We start from the raw sequence: 20,330 nt of genomic DNA, 5'->3' as shown, positions 1-20,330 counted from the left end.
AGATGGGGAATTCACTGTTAAAAATTCAAAGAGCATTTTATTGTTTGGAAGAAATATATAGAAACAGATTAATGTTTGAATTTTTAAGTCAAAATATTTTAAGTATGTATGTGAAAAAATGAATGATAATTTTAAGCCCTGTATATGACTTATACACCATTGTGGGAAGGGGTGGGGAATACCTGTAACCAATCCAATAAAAGGCAGGAAAAGTAAAAAAAAAAAGAATACAAAAAACAACAAAGATAAGTAAGTAGGTCCACATACACTACTAATCATTATCCTATCAAACATTAATGGACTTAATCCAAGTTAAAAGTCTCCAGTTGAACTACTGTTTTAAAGAGACGGACCTATAACTTTAAATGATGCAAGTGTAAAAGTAAGGAAATGGTGCTATCAAAGGACACAAGAGCCAGCTTAAAAGGTTGGTCAAAGGTAGGGAGTCTGAGTATAAAGAGAATAATGACTATTTCTAGCAACAGTTAATTAGTCTCTAAGCAGACTTTTATTGAATAAATAAATGATTGAATGAATGAAGGGTGGGACAATAGGGATGTATCTGGGTGGTGCAAGGGTCTGATGGTATCAAGTTATATTTAAATACAGGGTATTTCACCATAAGGACACACTTAAGGAACTGCATAAAGAGGCACATAAATCAGCTTGAAAATGGGCACTCCAAGGGAATTCATGACAGGTGAGCACGGGAAAGGGTGGAGGGGAGGGCTGCAAAATGTGGGGTTTAAGTGGTCAAAAAGGATTTAAAAGACCAAAGGAGCAAGATTAAGGATGCAGATCGAGGACTTCCCTGGTGGCACGGTGGGTGGGAATTGGCCTTCCAATGCAAGGAATGCGGGTTCAGTCTCACATACAGTGGAGCAGCAAAACCCAAGCACCACACTGCTGAACCCTCTCTCTAGAGCCTGGGAACCATAACTACTGAAGCCCAGGTGCCTAAAGCCTCTGCCTAAAGCCATGGCAATGAGAAAGAAGCCCAAGCATTGGAGCTAGACAGTAGCTCCCACTCGCCGCAACTAGAGAAAGCCTGCGGGGAACAATGAAGACCAGGGCAGTCAAAAATAAAAATAAAATTATTTTTAAAAAGAAGCAAATCACTCAGCTCCATCCCCATTGGAGAGGGCTGATAAAGCAGAGGGAAGATCAGGTGATCTGACTGCTTTCTGAAACTCAGGGAGTAAATGTGAGACTCCTTGTTATGAAAGTTGGTGTCTGCTTCCCAGGGCTCACATACTTCCCCAGTTTGTGCTAGCTTGGACTTTGGAAAGTCCTCATTAGACGGTTCATCATCAGAAGCTCCATCATAGAAGTAGTTTTTGTATGTTTTGTTCACTGCAGAATCACCAGGCTTATAAGAACAGGCTGTAGAAGGCGGGCAATAAATACTTGCTGAGTAAGTGCTGTCCATGGCATTTTTCAGGCAAGAATACTGGAGTGTGTTGCCATTTTCTTCTCAAGGGGATCGTCCCGACCCAGGAATCGAACCCACATCTCCCTCATTGGCAGGCAGATTCTTTATCACTGGGCCACCAGGGGAAGCCCTGATGAAACCTATGCTTCTTTGTTTAATATGCCAGTTTAAGCTGTAGACTTGGGCTTCCCATGTGGCGCTAGTAGTAAAGAACCCGCTTGCCAATGCAAGAGACTCAAGAGATGTGGGTTCGATTCCTGAGTCGGGACAATCCCTTGGAGAAGGAAATGGAAACCCACCCCAGTATTCTTACCTGGAGAATCCCATGGACAGAGGAGCCTGTCAGGCTACAGTCCATGGGGTCGCAAAGAGTCAGACATGACTGAGTCAACTTAGAACATACAAGCTGTAGACTCTCAGAATGCTCTTCCTGGGAAAGTGTGTAGGGATTTATATTCTGCACACAGGAGTTAATAAAACCTTCTTTTCCAGGTAAGTTTGTCTAGCTGCGCAGACTTTAAGATCTTAATTTTCCTTCATTTATAAGAGGATACTAACAACTGTATCCCCATGTGTTTGTTGAGGATTACATGAATCACGTATATGAAGCATTTAGATGTCTAACATGGAAAACATCTCCAAATATTATTATATTAATCAGATATTTACTATTTCTGTGGCTCTTAACTCCTAAAGTTCCAATTTTCCCTTTAGCCTAAAGAATTTGCTTTAACATTTCTATAGAACAGGACTAATGGCCACAGACCTGATAGTTTCTCTTAATCTGAGAATGTCATCATTGCACCTTCATTCTTTTAAGATTTTTTTTAACATGGGCCATTTATAAATCTTTATTGAATTTGTTACAATATTGTTTCTGTTTTACACTTGGTTCTTTGGCCATGAGGCATGTGGAATCTTAGCTACCCAACCAGGAGTCAAACCCGCACCCTGTGCATTGGAAGCCTGAGTCTTAACCACTCGACTGCCAGGCAAGTCCTCCACTGAAAGATATTTTTCTGGATATACAATTATGAGTTGGCAATTCTTTTATCTCAGTACTTCAGAGATTTGGTTCTACTGTCTGTCTTCCTCAGTTTCTGATGAGAAATCTAAGGTCATTTGATCTAGTCTAATTGTCTAATTTGTCCATCTTTTCATGTATGGACTGTTTCAACAATCTTACTAAAGAAAATATCCCCTTACTCTGTCACAAAGATATTGACATATATTTTTTAAGTTTATTTTTAATTGGAGGATAATTGTTTTACAATCGTGTTGGTTTCTGCCACATATCAACATGAATCAGCCATAGGTATACGTATGTCCCCTCTTTCTTGAACCTCTGTTCCACCTCCCACTCCATCCTACCCCTCCAGGGTATCACAGAGCACTGGATTTGAGCTTCCTGCATCATACAGTAAATTTCCACTGGCTATCTAATTTTACATATGGTAATGTATATGTTTCAGTGTTCGCTCCAATCTCTCCTTCCCCCCTTCATGAGTCCACAAGTCTATTCTCTATGTCTGCATCTCCACTACTGCCCTGCAGATAGGTTCATCAGTACCATCTTTCTAGATTTCATATATATGCATTAATATATGGTATTTGCCTTTTTCTGACTTACTTCACTCTGTATAAAGAGGCTCTTGGTTCATCCACCTCATTGCTGCTGCTGCTGCTAAGTCGCTTCAGTTGTGTCCGACTCTGTGCAACCCCATAGACAGCAGCCCACCAGGCTCCTCTGTCCCTGGGATTCTCCAGGCAAGAATACTGGAGTGGGTCGCCATTTCCTTCTCCAATGCATACATGCGTGCTAGGTCGCTTGAATCGTGTCCGACTCTGTGTGACCCCATGGACAGCAGCCCACCAGGCTCCTCTCTCCACAGAATTCTCTAGTGAAGAGTACTGGAGTGGGTTGCCCAACTGACTCCAGTGCATTCCCTTTTACAGCTGACTAATATTCCATTGTGCATATGTACCACAACTTCTTTATCTATTCATCTGTCGATGGACCTCTAGGTTGCTTCCATGTCCTAGCTATTATAAATAGTGCTGCAATGAACATTGGGGTGCATCTGTCTTTCTCATTTATGGTTTCCTCAGGGTATATGCCCAGTAGTGGGACTGTTGGGTCATATGGTAGGTAGTTTTATTGCTAGTTTTTTAAGGACTCTCCATTCTGTTTTCTGTAGTGGTTGTATCAATTTGCATTCCCACCAACAGTGCAAGAAAGTTTCCTTTTCTTCACACCTTCTCCAGCATTTATTGTTTGATGGTGGCCATTATGACTATTGTGAGGTGATACCTCATTGTAGATTTGATTTGAATTTCTCTAATAATGAATGATGTTGAGATCCTTTTCATGTGTTGATTAGCTATCTATATGTCTTAAGAGAAATGTCTGTTAGGTATTCTGCCCACTTTTTGATTGGGTTGTTCATTTTTCTGGTATTGAGTTGAATGAGCTACTTGTTTATTTTGGAGATTAATCTCTGTCAGTTGTTTCATTTACTCTTATTTTCTCCCATTCTGAGGGTTTGGCACACATTTTCTTTTAATACTTCCAAAGTTTCATTTTTGATTAATACATATGGAGTATTTTTCTATGGTATAAAATGTGAATCACTTATATCAGGGGTGGAGACTCCAGCGGTTAACCTTATTTGTCTGAGATTGCTACAGCAAACCTAGTCCTCTTGAAAACATTGCTTTCTAGTGAATGAATGATTTCATCAGTGTCTTCTTTCTCATAGACTTTCCTTGCCAGATGTCAGCACCCCTGATGAACAAAATAGTCCAAGAGAATCCCCAGCCAGACCCTTTTGTCTACATGGATGATTCTAGCATGAACTTCCAGGATGATTCACAGATACCAACTGGTGCCAGTGAGTATAACTCTCCTACACTGTTGCCTTCTTTACATGGGACCCTATAATTGTATTTTGGATTTGTTTTAAAATAGTTATTTATTATCTTCTCTTGTTTTTGTTTTTCACATTCAACTCTTTATTTTGCATTGAGGTATAGCCAATTAACAATGTTATGATAGTTTCAGGTGAACAGCAAAGGGACTCAGCCATACATATACACACATGTATCCATAATAGGGCTTCCCTGATAGCTCAGTTGGTAAAGAATCTGCCTGCAATGCCACAGATTCTGGTTCAATTCCTGGGTCGGGAAGATCTGCTGGAAAAGGGATAGGCTACCCACTCCAGTGTTCTTGGGCTTCCCTTGTGGCTCAGCTGGTAAAGAATCTGCAATGCATGAGATCTGGGTTTGATCCCTGGGTTGGGAAGATCCCCTGGAGAAGGGAACAGCTACCCACTCCAGTATTCTGGCCTGGAAAATTCTATGGACTGTATAGTCCATGAGGTCGCAAAGAGTAGGACACAACTTAGTGACTTTCACTTCTTTTTTTTCACATGATCTTCCCAAGTGAAGTGAAAGTAGGGCCTTAACTATTCCTTTCCCACTGGCAACCATAAGTTTGTTTTCTAAGTCTATGAGTCTCTTTCTGTTTTGCCAGTTCATTTGTATCATTTCTTTTTAGATTCCAAATATAAAGAATTTCATATGATATTTCTCCTTAAGGTCTGTGTTTCCTGATTTTCTGTCCTATCTGTCCATTGATGAAAGTGGGATATAAAAGTCCCCTACTATTATCGTGTTACTGTCAATTTCTCCCTTTATTTTTGTTAGTATTTGCCTTACATATTGAGGTGCCCCTATGTTGGATGCATATATAATTGTCATATCTTCCTCTTGGATTGAACCCTTCATGATTATGTAATATCTTTCTTTGTTTCTTATAACAGTCTTCATTTTAAAGTCTATTTTGTCTTATATGAGTATTGCTACACCAGCTTTCTTACGATTTCCATTTGCATGAAATACCTTCTCCCATCCCCTTACTTTCAGTCTGTAAGTGTCTGTAGGTCTGAGGTGGGTCTCTTGTAAACAACACATATGGCTCTTGTTCTTTTTATCCTCCCAGCCAGTCTTTTGATTGATGCATTTAATTCATTTGAAAGAAAGTGAAAGTCATTCAGTCATGTCCAACCCTTTGCAACTCCATAGACTGTATAGTCCATGGAATTCTCTAGGCCAGAATACTGGAGTGGGTAGCTGTTGCCTTCTCCAGGGAATCTTCCCAACTTAGGGATCCCAGGTTTCCCGCACTGCAGGCAGATTCTTTACCAGCTGAGCCATCAGGGAAGCCCTTTAATCCATTTACATTTAAGGTAATTATCTGTACGTGTGATCCTATTATCATTTTGTTAATTGTTTGGGATTTATTTTTTGTAGATCTTTTCCTCCTCTTGTGTTTTCTGCCTGGGGAAGTTCCTTTAGCATTTGTTGTAAAACTGGTTTAGTGGTGCTGAATTCTCTTAACTTTGTCTGGAAAGCTTCTGATTTTGCCATCAGATCTGAAAGAGAGTTTTGCTGGGTAGAGTACTCTTGGTTGTAGGGTATTCCCTTTCATCTTTGGAATATATTGTGCCATTCTGTTCTGGTTTGTAGAGTTTCTGTTGAGAAATCAGTTGATAACATTTTGGGATTTCCCTTGTATGTTATTTGTCTTTTTTCCCTTGTTGTTTTTAACATCGTATCTTTAATTTTTGTCAGTTTTATTAGTATGTGTGTCTTGGTGTGTTCCTCCTTGGGTTTATCCTGCCTGGGCTCCTCTGAGCTTTCTGGACTTGGTTGACTATTTCCTTTCCCATGTTGGGGAAAGTGAAGTCGCTCAGTTGTGTCCGACTCTTTGTGACCCCCTGGACTGTAACTTACCATGCTCCTCATCCATGGGATTTTCCAGGCAAGAGTACTGGAGTGGGTTGCCATTTCCTTCTCCAGGGGATCTTCCCAACCCAGGGATTGAACCCTGATCTCCCGCATTGTAGGCAGATGCTTTATCATCTGCGCCACCAGGGAAGTCATGTTGGGGAAGTTTTCAGCTATTATCTCTTCAAATGTTTTCTCAGGGTTGTTCTCTCTCTCTTCTTCTGAGACATCTATAATGCGAATATTGGTGCATTTAATGTTGTCCCAGAGTTCTCTTAAGTTGTCTTTCTTTTCATTCTTCTATATTCTGTTTTACAACAGTGATTTCCACCATTTCACCTTCCAGGTCATTTATCCATTCCATTTATCCAGGATTTATCTTGTTCCTTCATCTGGGACATAGTCCTATTTCTTATTTTGGTTAGCTTTCTGTGATTGTTGTACTAGGTCTGGAAGCTATGAGATTGTAGTTCTTGTGCCCTCTGGTAGTTGAGGATAAGAGGCTTGTACAAGCTTCCTGATGGGAGGGACTGGGTATGGGGATAACTGGGTCTTGCTCTGGTGGGCAGGGTCATGCTCAGTAAAACTTTAATCCTTTTAATCCAATTGTCTGCTGATGGGTGGGGTTGCACTCCCTCCTTGTTAGTTGTTTTGCCTGAGGTAACCCATTCCTGGAGTCTACAGGCTCTATGGTATGGCTATTGGGAATCTCCAAGAGGACTTACATCTGACTGCTGCCACCAGTGCCCCTGTCCCCATGGTGGGCAATTGCTGACCCACAGCTCTGCAGGAGACACTCACAGGTAGGTCTGACTCACTGTTCTATGGGGTCACTGTTCTTTCCCCTGGGTCCTGGTGCACACAAGGTTTGTTTGCGCCCTCCAAGGGTGGAGTTTCTGTTTCCCCTAAGTCCTGTGGAGGTCCTGTAATCAAATCCCACTGGCCTTCAAAGTCAGATTCCCTAGGAATTCTCAGTACTTTTGCTGATCCCCAAGCTGGGGAGCCTGATGTAGGGCTTAGAACCTTCACAACAGTGTGAGAACTTCTTTGGTATTATTGTTCTCCAGTCTGTGGCTCACCCAACTGGTGTAGGATTTGATTTTATCATGATTGTGCTCCTTTTACCATCCTGTTGGGATTTCTCCATTGTTCTTAGATTTGGGGTATCATTTCTTGGTGGGTTCCAGTGTCTTTCTTTCTATTGTTGTTCAACAACTAGTTGTGATTTTGGTGCTCTTGGTTTTGGGGTTTTGTTCATTTGTTTGTTTGGCCCCAACCAGGAACCCTGAAGTGGAAGTGCAGAGTCCTAACCACTGCGAAGCCAGGGAATTCCCTGTTATATCTCTTATATATCTTTCCAAAAATATATTCAAAAGCTATTCCCATCATAAAGGGGGAAGTTATAAATTTCATATCAAGATCAAGTGCCTTTGGCCCATGTCTAATCAAATTATGATAGATAAACTGAGAACACAAGATATAGAGCAAGGGAGAATGTTTTTCTAGAAGAGAAAGACTGAAGCAAAGAGAAAGAAAAATATAGAAAGCTTCTTTTCCAAGGCAGAATACAATCCTGACACTTCTGATAATGTGTTATGCAGGGTTTTTTCCCCCACATTTCTCCTGATACCAGCTGAATATCCTACAATTCAACTCAACTCTGACACTGTCTACCCAGAGAAAGCATTAGATTCCATAGGTTAAGAGCTCAGTCCCATAAGACTACCCTTACTTCAGTCACAAGACCAGGTTGTCTGTGCTTCTAACCAACTGGCTATAAATTAAAGGTTCCCATGACACCCTCCTTGGGTTTCATTAATTTGCAAGTGGCTCAGAGAACTCAGGAAATCTGTTTACTTACCTGAGTACCATTTTATTACAAAGGATATTAAAGAATAAGAATCAACAGCTGGATGAAGACATACATAGGACTAAAACAAAAGAGCTTCTGTGCTCATGAGTTTAGATCTGGCTAGGCAGCCCATGGATGTGATCTGGTTCATCAACCTAGAGGCTCTCTGAACCCTCCCATCCTTTTGGTTTTTTAATGGAAGCTTCATCACATAATCTTAATTGATTAAATCACTGCCCATTGGTGACTGATTCAAACTCCAGCCCCTCTCCCCTCCCTAAAAATCATGATGCAGCGTTGAAAATTTCAGTCCTCTAATCAGGGTCGGTTCCCTGGGCAACTAGTTCCCCATCTTTAGAAGATTTCCAAAAGTCACCTCATTAACAAAATCAGTTAAGGCCACTTCATTAACATGAAGTCAGTTGTGGTTGAAAGGAGCTTAATGTGAATATCAAGACACTCATTTCACTTTGATGGCTCTGAAGAAATTTCAAAAACTGAGGAAAAAAGACAAAAGTATTATAACAAAAGATGCTCCCATTGCTCTTATGGATTAGGAAATTCTAAGAATTTGGGGAGTTGTGAGCCAGGAGCCATGGACAAAGACTAAAATATATATGTGTTATATATCACAATATCACACAAGAATATTGTGGTCCAATATTGTGGGTAAACGGGAAAAATATTTTATAGAGAGAGTAGTTGTGTATTAATACATACACAGATTTATCTTTATAAATTGTATCTTAGTAACAGAACTCACATTTTATTCAGGCAGCAAAGTAAACAACTTTCAAGTTTTCCTAGTCAAAGTTGTATCTTGATGAATTCTGAAATATATACAGACAGTCCCTGACTTACAATGGTTCTACTGATGATTTTTCAATTTTTATGTTTTGTGATGGTGGAAAGGCAATATGCATTCAGTAGAAACCATATTTCAGTTTTGAATCTTGTTATTTTCCCGGGTTAGAGAATAAAGAGTACAGAAATACACAGAAAGACATTCTGTGTGCTTGATCGGAAGACAATATTGTTAAAGGTGTCAGTACTACTTAAAGTAGTCTATAACTGGTAGCACTGTTGTATTGGGCAACATTTCTTCCGACTTGGCTCAGCGTTACAATGCATTTAGCATATTAAAGCTGACAACATGGAGACTTTTTGCAGGCCTTCCCAGACAGTGGAGTTTTCCTGCTAATTTGCCACATTAGGTTATAAAATATCTCATTAAGTTATTTTCTATTTTGCAGAGGAGTCTAAGAACACGCAGTTGTTCCATTTTCTTGCTAGACTTCAACTTGTTCCTTTCTTACAACTCCGTCATCTTCCACGTCACACTTATTACCAACCAGAATTTTGAAACATCATCAGTGTCTTTAACTTAAAGAATCTGTTCTCTCAGATCTTATGTATCATTAAATATGAACTGTGCTGTGTAGGAATAAAATAAAGCAAAGGCTTGTGCATGTTTCATGTACAAATCTATCATCACTGTAAATGGCCTATTTCTATACTATTCAAGATTTCAAGCATATACTGTTTTGCATCTACTTTAACTTGCTTTCTATAATAATCTTCTATTGTAGGATTATAGTTTCAATAAAAATTCCTTGAATAAAGTGTACAGTTAGAGTCAATTTTCCAATGTCTCCTGAACCAAGAACTGCTAGCTTATACCCACACATAGTGCAAACTTGTAAGAGCTAGTACCTCTCACACTGTCCCCGGGGCTCTGCAGCCAAGAGCCTTGAGCTCCCTCTGTGTCCATGCTTCTGTCACCAAGTCTGTCCTGTTGCTGCAGCTGCCAGGGCTGGTTTGTTTAGAAGCCTGACTCTTGGCAAGGTTGGCCCTCTCTTCTCAATTTCAGGATCAGCTTGTCAAGCTCAGTAAAGATTTCTACTGAGATGTTGATTAAGATTAAAATGAAATTATATGGTTATATGTTCAGTCATTTAAGAATATATTTCTCTATTCAAATCATTTATGCTCTTTAAAACAATTTTATAGCTTATTTCATCTAGTCCTTACACATTTCATTAAAATGTATTCTTAGGCATTTTATAATATATATTTTGATGTCATTATACATAGGATTTTTTTCATCACAACCTACGACGTGTGGAAGCTTAACTCCCCAACCAGGGATCAAACCCGGGCCCTCGAAAGTGAAAGGTATAAATTTGTTAGTTTTAAAGAAAGTATACCTCCTGTTCATATTATATGGGGAAATAGGAGTGAGCAATATGGTTTTTTGGTTTTGTTTTTACTATTAATTAGTTTTTATTTCAGTAGACATGTGGGAATCCACCAAATATTTGTTTGAAGAAAGAAACTTTTGATATGCAACCCCTTTCCCTCAACATATTAGATTTTTTTTAATATTTTAATTTTATTGGAGTATAGTTTATTTACAATACTGTATTAGTTTCAGGTGTACAGCAAAATGACTTAGGTACACATATGTTCATTCTTTTTTAGAGTCTTTTCTCATATAGATTATCACAGAATATAAGATAGGGTTCCCTGTGCTGTACAGTAGGTCTCTATCAGTCATCTGTCTTATATATAGCAGTGTGTGTGCGCTCATCCCACATACAATAAATCTTATGGAAGAATTATTTTCTATAAAACCATTTAGCTAATTAACAGGCAATACTTTCCTAATTTACACTTGATATTCTGCGTAGGTTAATTGTTATAAAAGATCGGTAGAGTCATGGGCAATGAACTAATTATCAGAAATGTAATGAAGTTACATAGTCCATGTTAAATATAGTTTGTAACTTAAAGCAAAGACTTCATTTTTACTGACAAATATTCTACAATAACAAAACTAATAAAACATTAATGTGGTATATGTGACGTGGTATGTATTATTGTTTCATGTGTAGTAATGACTTAAATTAATACATTCATGTAATACATTACAATTCTTATTATAAAGTAAATAGACATTCAGAGCATTCTCTTTGCTTGATGAAACTAAGGTGAAGAGTTGAACTAATCTGTGATCACATTCCTAGAAAACTACACTTTGTAACAAAATTTCTACTATTAAAGTACTGCACTCAATATAACAGCAAATTTGGAAAATGGCAGAGGCCACAAACAGGAAAAGGTCAGTTTTCATTCCAATCCCAAAGAAGGGCAATGCCAAAAAATGTTCAAACTAGCACACAGTTGCTCCCATTTCACATGCCAGCAAGGTAATTCTCAAAATCCTTCAGGCTAGGCTTCAACAGTATGTGAACCAAGAACTAACAGATGTAAAAGCTGGATTTAGAAAAGGCAGAAGAACCAGAGACAGAATTGCCAATACCTGGATCATAGAAAAAGCAAGAGTTCCAGAAAAACATCTATTTCTGCTTGATTGACTATGCTAAAGCCTTTGATTGTGTAGATCACAACAAACTGGAAAATTCTTGAAGAGATGGGAAGACCAGACCACCTTTCCTACCTCCTGAGAAACCTGTATGAAGGTCAAGAAGCAACAGTTAGAACTGGACATGGAACAATGGACTGGTTCCAAATGGGGAAAGGAATAGGTCAAAGCTGTATATTGTCACCTTGCTTATTTAAGTTCTATACAGAGTACATCATGTGAAATGCAGGGCTGGGTGAAGCACAAGCTGGAATCAAGATTGCCAGGAGAAATATCAACAACCTCAGATGTGCAGATGATACCACCCTTATGGCAGAAAGTGAAGAGAAACTAAAGAGCTTCTTGATGAAAGTGAGAGGAGAGTGTAAAAGCTGGCTTAAAACTTAACACTCAGAAAACTAAGATCATGGCATTTGGTCCTATCACTTCATGGCAATAGATGGGGAAAAAATGGAAACAGTGACAGATTTTATTTTCTTGGGCTCCAAAATCAGTGTGGATGGTGATTGCAGCCACGAAATTAAAAGATGCTTGCTCCTTGGAAGAAAAGCTATGACAAACCTAGACAGCATATTAAAAAGCAGAGATACTACTTTGCCTACAAAGGTCTGTATAGTCAAAGCTATAGTTTTTCCAGTGGTCAGGTACTGATATGAGAGTTGTACCATAAAAAAGGCTGAGCACCAAAGAATCAATGCTTTCAAACTGTGGTATGGAGGAGAATTTTGAAAGTCCCTTGGACTGCAAGAAGATTAAGCCAGTCAATCCTAAAGGAAATCAACCCTGAATATTCATGGAAGGATTGATGCTGAAGCTGAAGCTCCAATACTTTGGCCACCCGATGTGAAGAGCCGACTCATTGGAGAAGACCCTGACACTGGGAAAAGATTGAGAGCAGGAGGAGAAGGGGGGCGACAGGGGATAAGATGGTTGGATGGCATCACCAAATCAATCGACATGAGTTTGAGCAAACTCCAGGAGATAGTGAAGGACAGAAGGACAGGGACTGGCATGCTGCTGTGCATGGGGTCACAAAGAGTTGGACACAACTGAGCAAATGAACAACAAACTCCACTTCACTTGCAGCACTTACCTTAACAAATATAGTTCCTGCTCATAAGAGTTCCATCTCAGGATGAATCCATTTCCTTTTGGAAAAAATAATCATTGAATATTACATTTTACTTGTTTATTTAACATTTTACTATATAGAAAATTTTGAATATAAACAAAAACAGAGAGGAGTTCCCTGGTGGTCTAGGGGTTAGGTTTTGGTGCTTTCACTGCTGCAGCCTGGTTTCAATCCCCGGTTGGGGAACCAAGATCCTACAAGTTGTGCAGTGTGGCCAAAAAAAAATAAAAACAGAATAGTATAGTTTCATGAGTCTATCATTCAGTCTCAGCAAATATATATCTCTTTAGCATAGTGATTTTGAGGTTCATTCAAATTGTAAAATGCATCAGTGATCCATTACTTTTATTGCTGAATGGCATTCCATTGGATGAATACAGTTTGTGTAGTGTATTCATTCAATAAGGAGATTTGGATTTTACCAACATGGCAGTTATGAACAATGCTGCTATAAAGAGTTGGGTATACATCTTTGCAGGAGAAGGCAATGGCACCCCACTCCAGTACTCTTGCCTGGAAAATTCCATGGACGGAGGAGCCTGGTTGGCTACAGTCCATGGGATCGCTAAGAGTCGGACACGACTGAGCGACTTCACTTTCACTTTTCCCTTTCATGCACTGGAGAAGGAAATGGCAACCCACTCCAGTATTCTTGCCTGGAGAATCCTAGGGATGGCGGAGCCTGGTGGGCTGCCGTCTATAGGGTCGCACAGAGTGGGACACGACTGAAGCGACTTAGCAGCAGCATACATCTTTGCATAGATAAATGTTCTTATTCCCTTGGGTAGATTCCTAGGAAGAAATTGCCAGACAGTTTTTCAAAGTGACTCTATCATTTCACAATCCAACCTGCAGTTTCCAGTTATTGTATGAACATTTCAATTTCTCTACATTCTTCCGCATGTCCATTTATACATCTTCTTGCTGAAAAGCTTATTCAAATCTATTAACTAGAATAATAGGATTTTTAATCGGAATATTTGTTGTCTTATTTTGAGATGTATATTTCAGATACAAGTCCTTTAAGATAGATGACATTTTCCTTCTGTCTGAAGGATGACCTATAACATATCCTATAGTACAGATTGGCTGGTGATGGATTATTTCAACTTTTGTAGGTCTAAAAGCATCTTTTCACAGATGGCTTTTCTCAGAATGTTCTGCTGAACTTTACAGTGTATCCTTATTGATGTTTGGGGAGGGGGTGGTGGCCTCCTTCTTGTTTTAAGCCCTGATAATTACCTGCTATCTTCCTTCTGAATCTTTGTCCACCGATAATTGGGAAGCCACAACCAACAGCTCCAAAATCCATTTGATAAATACCAGAAAGGAGTTTTCAGAAGAATATGATTATTACACCAAGATATAGGCATAAATCTTTGAGGCAAAAAAAAATGTTATAGCTTAACTAAAAGGGATAACATTACAAAAAAACACAGAGCAAGCTGATAATTATTTAAGAGTATGTAAAAAGTTAAACATATACACAAAGGTTAATCTTTTCCATTTTATCACCTATGAGCTTTTTATTTAATTTACTTTTATATTTGTGTTTAATATACAAAGAGATAATAAATTTAAAGCCTTTACTTTTATTTTTAATACATAATTAAAAATCTGATATTATATATATAAGATTTCACATCTTAACCCGTAACATCTTTTTGCTAAACAGATAAAATGTAGTCCAATGAGATAGTTACATTCTTCTGTTCATATCAAAACTTTGAAATCCAGTGAATAATTTGTACTTACTGGCATATCACAATCTAAACACTAAATTTTCATCAGAAATACTTACTCTGCATTTAGAGTTCATAAAATTTACAGTTGAAAGAGTATATTCACATATGCAAGCTGTTCTAGGCATACTAAAAAACTTCCCAATAACTGGATTAAATATCAGCATTTAAACTAAAATTTAAAAGAGAAAAAAGATAAAGTTAAACTAAAATTCAATAAAATTTAAAAATTCAGTACCTTGGTGGAGCTAGGTACATTTATGTGTTTGATAGCTGTGTTGAGTAGTGAGTACAGAACAGCTCTAGAGAGTAATTAAGTGGCTGGGGAACAAAGATGGCTTCAATCTTGTACTATTTCCATACACGACTTAGCCAAATACATGAACAAAACATTTTCTTGTTTTAAAGAATATGGTAACTAGTAAGTTGTAGAGATCAGATATACCCTACAGGATGAATGTGGGGGCAAAACAGTTCTCTTAATATTATATAAGTTTCTTGTAACTTAAAATGAAATTTCTAGTAATAGCATTTCATAAACACATTACAAAAGTGCTGTATCACAAAAAAATTTATTTCAAAGTGAAGACTATGTGCTTGGTAAAACTACACTATTTAATTAATAGGATCAGAGTGTCAATGAAGATATGGCTAGTTAAGGTAAATGCAAACAGTTTGAATAGTTTTGTAAATTGTGAGTAGAAAAATAAATATTTATAAATTAATATTTTATATGCTGTGCTGTGCTCAGTCATGTTCAACTCTTTGTAGTCATGGACTGTGGCCTGCCAGACTCCTCTGTTTATGGAATTTTCCAAGCAAGAACACTGGAGACGGTTGCCATTTCCCACTCCAGATGATCTTTCCACCCCAGGGACCAAACTCAGGTCTCCTGCATCTCCTGCATTGGAAGGTGGACTCTTTACTTCTAGTGTCAACTAGGAAGCCCACTATTTTATATATTTGATTTCAAATACTTGTATATGAACTTTAAAATTAAATTAGATACTTAAGACATATGTACATTTATGTATGTGATTGTGCTTCCCTGGTGGCTCAATGGTAAAAAAAAAATCTGCCTGCTAATGCAGGAGACTCAGCTTCCATCTCTGGGTCAGAAAGATTGAAGATTCCCTGGGGAAGGAAATGGCAACCCCCTCCAGTATTCTTGCCTGGGAAATCCCATGGACAGAGGAGCCTGGTGGGCTACAATCCATGGGGTCACAGAAGAGTCAGACATGACTTAGTGACTAAACAACAACAAATATGTGATTGAGAATTAGCACAGCATTGGCTTAAACTCTATAACTTACCTGTGTTTTGGGGCGGTTGTTATTAGTCTATTCAGTGTCTGCAGCTCTTTTTCAGCAAATTTTGTTAATCATATTTTCTTAGAAAATTTCCTTCTCTCCATTGCCATTTAAAAAAATATTCCATAGTTTTCAATTGTCTCCACATCTTTAGTTATATCTCATTTCTATGAACCTCTTCCCAGAGGAGTGACTAGAGCTTCATAAAGCCTGGAGAAGAAAAATCCTATTTTCCAATTGAGATAGATAGGTTTCTGATGAGTAAATAAAAAGAGGAAACCATTTTGAAGAATGTGTTGCATATTCAGGTGAAGGGAACATGAAGTTCCTTCTCAGTTTCTAAAAGAAACAAAGTGTAGGAAAGAAGACAAGGGAGACCACTGTCTGCTGCCCTGAGGTTAGGCAGGATAGACAGAATTGAGTACAGAGAAAATTAAAGAGGTAACATTTCCCATCAGGAACAAACTAAATTTCATAGGACTCAGCCTCCTAGAGTCAAGACCTCGGAGCTTACTTAACCTTCTGGATTCCAAGCCTGATTGAGGGGGAGGGAAGTCATGGGAAATTCACAGTGGTGGTGTTCTGGGGGATTTGAGCGGGAAGGGAATTGTGTTACGTGACCACCCCTTCTCTATCTCTTGCTCCACAGCAAAATGGAAGAAGAGTCATGAACGCACCTCGTTCACCCACACACAGTATAAGGAGCTGGAGGCTCTGTTTAGCTGCAACATGTTTCCAGATAAAAATCTCCAGAGAGAACTTGCTTTAAAACTCAACCTACCGGAGTCAACAGTAAAGGTCTGTCTGATCGTTGGAGATGTGCTTTGAACCCTCATCCAAATAACATTCTACTATTCAGCCTGGAAATTCCCTCCATAAAACAGTAGTAGTAACACTTCATTTATTGAATCCCTACTGTGTGCTAGTACTGAGCTGGGCACACTGTATTAACACATGTTGGTTTTATTATCATCCAGTTTAAAAGATGAGGAAAACTGAGGTTTGGGAGCAAAGTGACTGGGTTACAGAGGTAATGCATAGTATCACTCGAATTGGAACTCCAGAGGCATGACAGAATTCACATTAGAGAAATGCTGTCATTCAGACAGACTCTCATTTAGGATCTTCTCTAGCAAAACCCTGCTGTCATTTATTTACAACACTGCCAACAGACAACAACTCCAACCTTTGAGTCTGCGGAGCCCCGAAATTTTTGTTACGATATTGCTCACTGTTCAGTTCAGTCACTCAGTCGTGTCCGACTCTTTGCAACCCCACAGACTGCAGCACTCCAGGCCTCCCTGTCCATCACCAACTCCCAGAGTTTACTCAAATTCATGTCCATTGAGTCGATGATGCCATCCAATCATCTCATCCTCTGTCGTCCCCTTCTCCTCCTGCCCTCAATCTTTCCCAGCATCAGGGTCTTTTCAAATGAGTCAACTCTTCGCATCAGGTGGCCAAAGTACTGGAGTTTCAGCTTCAACATCAGTCCTTCCAATGAATATTCAGGACTGATCTCCTTTAGGATGCACTGGTTGGATCTCCTTGCAGTCCAAGGGACCCTCAAGATTCATCTCCAACACCACAGTTCAAAAGCATCAATTCTTCAGCACTCAGCTTTCTTTATAGTTCAACTCTCACATCCATACATGACTACTGGAAAAACCATAGCCTTGACTAGACAGACCTTTGTTGACAAAGTAATGTTTCTGCTTTTTAATATGTTGTCTAGGTTGGTCATAACTTTCTTTCCAAGGAGTAAGCATCTTTTAATTTCTTGGTTACATTAAAAAGAGTACATTTGAATCAGTTCTAATGAGGTGGATGAAACTGGAGCCTATTATACAGAGTGAAGTAAGCCAGAAAGAAAAACACCAATACAGTATACTAATGCATATATATGGAATTTAGAAAGATGGTAACGGTAACCCTATATGCGAGACAGCAAAAGAGACACAGATGTATAGAACAGTCTTTTGGACTCTGTGAGAGAAGGCGAGGGTGGGATGATTTGAGAGAATAGCATTGAAACCTGTAAATTATCATATGTGAAATGAATCGCCAGTCCAGGTTCGATGCATGAGACAGGGTGCTCAGGGCTGGTGCACTGGGATGACCCAGAGGGATGGGATGGGGAGGGATGTGGGAGGAAGGTTCAGGATGGGGAACACATGTACACCCATGGCTGATTCATGTCAATATATGTCAAAACCACTACAATATTGTAAAGTAATTAGCCTCCAATTAAAATAATAAATTAAAAAAATTATTTCATGGCTGCAATTACCATCTGCAGTGATTTTGGAGCCCACAAAAATAAAGTCAGCCACTGTTTCCCTATCTATTTGATATGAATTGACAGGACTGGATGCCATGATCTTAGTTTTCTGAATGTTGAGCTTTAAGCCAACTTTTTCACTCTCCTCTTTCACTTTCATCAAAAGGCTCTTTAGTTCTTCTTCACTTTCTGCCATAAGGGTGGTGTCATCTGCATATCTGAGTTTATTAATATTTCTCCGGCAATCTTGATTCCAGCTTGTGCTTCTTCTGAAAAATATTTCCTTTCTTTGTTTATTTTTCTCCGGGGCCCAGCCCAAATCCTTCACTGTTCCTATTGACTCCAATCATACCTACCTCTGCTCTCTCAGAATTCAGTATCATAGTGACTTGGAGAGAACATGAGAGTTACAGTCTGAATTTTTTGACTCAGGAGAAGCCTCAAACCCCTTCTCCAGTAACAGACCATAATTTCCTCTCTTCCCCTACTCCAGATTTGGTTCAGGAACCGGCGGTTCAAAATGAAGAAGCAGCAGCACCAGCAAGAGCAGCAATCACTAAAGCCACCAAGCCGGGTCCTTCCAGCCAAGGATGTGCCCACAGCATCAACCAGCCCTCATTCTTTTCTCCTTGCGGTTTCAGATTCCTATAACTCCCTCTCACCTCAGCTCTTAGACCCTTTCCCCTGGGCAGGGGACTCGATCATCATGGAGATTCCTACAAGTGATGTCCAAATGCAAGATCCTCAATTGGAGAGGCTAGTGGCCTCAGTTCCTGCTTTGTATTCTGATGCATTTGACATCACCCAAATCATGGAACTGTATAGTTTTCCTGATGAGGATGACATTGCCAACTCTTCCTTCTATTTGCTATATCAGTATCTCTCACCAAAAAGGCCCAGTTAGAATAGAGTTCCTCTCTTAGAGTCTTTGCTGATCCAGCTGTAGATTTATTTCCTGGACAGACCTGCTTCAGTATGAGAAGCTGGAGCTTTGCAATCTACAGTCTGCAGAACAGCCTGGAATTCCAGAACCCCTCTATTACGGTGCACTTTGGGTTTCTCTGATCCAAGTACTAATAAATATCAGACAGTATAGAAAAAGGATCTTCTTGCATCTCATATGTGCTCTTACATTTGTCTGTTTTTAACCCAAATATTTGGCCCAGTGTTATTTTGATTTCCATGGAAATGTTATAAAAACTAGGGAGTTTCCCCTAAATATAGCTCAGTACTATACAATTAGCCCTGTGACTCTTGCTAGAGAGGCCTTTCCAGACCCATAGATGGCCAATGAGACTCCAAAATTCCCTCTTCCCAAAACTACCTTTGACTTTTTAAAAGGTCAACAGCCTTTAAAGGTTGTCCACTTTTTTTTTTTCCTTTTTTTTCTTTGGAGGTTTTATTTATTTATTTATTTTTTATAAATTTATTTATTTTAGTTGGGGGCTAATTACTTTACAATATTGTAATAGTTTTTGCCATACATTGACATGAATCAGCCATGGGTTTACATGTGTTCCCCTTCCCGGACCCCCCACCCACCTCCCTCCCCATCCCATCCCTCTGGATCATCCCACTGCCCCGGCCCTGAGCCCTTGTCACATGCATCGAACATGGAATGGTGCTCTGTTTCACATATGACAATACACATGTCTCAATGCCATTCTCCGAGATCGTCCCACCCTCCTCCCTCAGAGTCCATAAAATTGTTCCATGCATCTGTGTCTCTTATTCTGTCTCGCATATAGGGTTATCGTTACCATCTTTCAAATTCCATATATATGCATTAGTATACTGTATTATTGTTTTTCTTTCTGGCTTACTTCACTCTGTATAATGGGCTCCAGTTTCATCCATCTCAGTAGAACCGATTCAAATGTATTTTTTTTAATGGCTGAGTAATATTCCATTGTGTATATGTACCACAGCTTCCTTATCCATTCATCTGCTGATGGACATCTAGGTTGCTTCCATGTCCTGGCTATTGTAAACAGTGCTGCGATGAACATTGGGGTACACGCGTCTCTTTCAATTCTGGTTTCCTCGGTGTATATGCCCAGCAGTGGGATTGCTGGGTCATATGGCAGTTCTATTCCCAGTTTTTTAAGGAATCTCCACACTGTTCTCCATAGTGGCTGTACTAGTTTGCATTCCCACCAACAGTGTAAGAGGGTTCCCTTTTCTCCACACCCTCTCCAGCATTTATTGCTTGTAGACTTTTGGATAGCAGCCATTCTGACTGGTGTGAAATGATACCTCATTGTGGTTTTGATTTGCATTTCTCTAATAATGAGTGATGTTGAGCATCTTTTCATGTGTTTGTTAGCCATCTGTATGTCTTCTTTGGAGAAATGTCTGTTTAGTTCTTTGGCCCATTTTTTGATTGGGTCGTTTATTTTTCGGGA

General features: G+C 39.2%; 1 protein-coding gene and 1 pseudogene across 1 annotated transcript; one reads left to right on the top strand and one right to left on the bottom strand.

Moving 5' to 3' along the window:
* The first annotated feature begins 609 nt into the window (after positions 1 to 609).
* Positions 610 to 19,029, top strand: ARGFX (arginine-fifty homeobox). Its single transcript, XM_081571849.1, has 5 exons — positions 610 to 700; positions 4,192 to 4,323; positions 10,170 to 10,250; positions 16,294 to 16,442; positions 18,419 to 19,029. The coding sequence occupies exons 1-5, from the start codon at positions 673 to 675 to the stop codon at positions 18,827 to 18,829; spliced, it is 801 nt and encodes a 266-aa protein (XP_081427975.1). The 5' UTR covers positions 610 to 672; the 3' UTR covers positions 18,830 to 19,029.
* Positions 9,215 to 9,763, bottom strand: LOC145538920 (ras-related protein Rap-1b-like; annotated as a pseudogene).
* Positions 19,030 to 20,330: the final 1,301 nt, after the last annotated feature.

The sequence above is a fragment of the Giraffa tippelskirchi genome, chromosome 2 (genome assembly GCF_054371585.1).
Source record: "Giraffa tippelskirchi isolate mGirTip1 chromosome 2, T2T-mGirTip1v1.2.pri, whole genome shotgun sequence".
Lineage (NCBI taxonomy): Eukaryota > Metazoa > Chordata > Mammalia > Artiodactyla > Giraffidae > Giraffa > Giraffa tippelskirchi.
This window is presented reverse-complemented; position numbering and strand designations above follow the sequence as displayed.

Excerpts from the sequence above, each read along its gene's own strand:
- ARGFX (XM_081571849.1), top strand. The coding sequence starts at position 673 with ATGGGCACTCCAAGGGAATTCATGACAG. Across the intron at positions 4,324-10,169 it reads ACAGATACCAACTGGTGCCA|GATTTTTTTCATCACAACCT; the intron begins GTGAGTATAACT and ends CATTATACATAG. Across the intron at positions 10,251-16,293 it reads CGGGCCCTCGAAAGTGAAAG|CAAAATGGAAGAAGAGTCAT; the intron begins GTATAAATTTGT and ends CTTGCTCCACAG.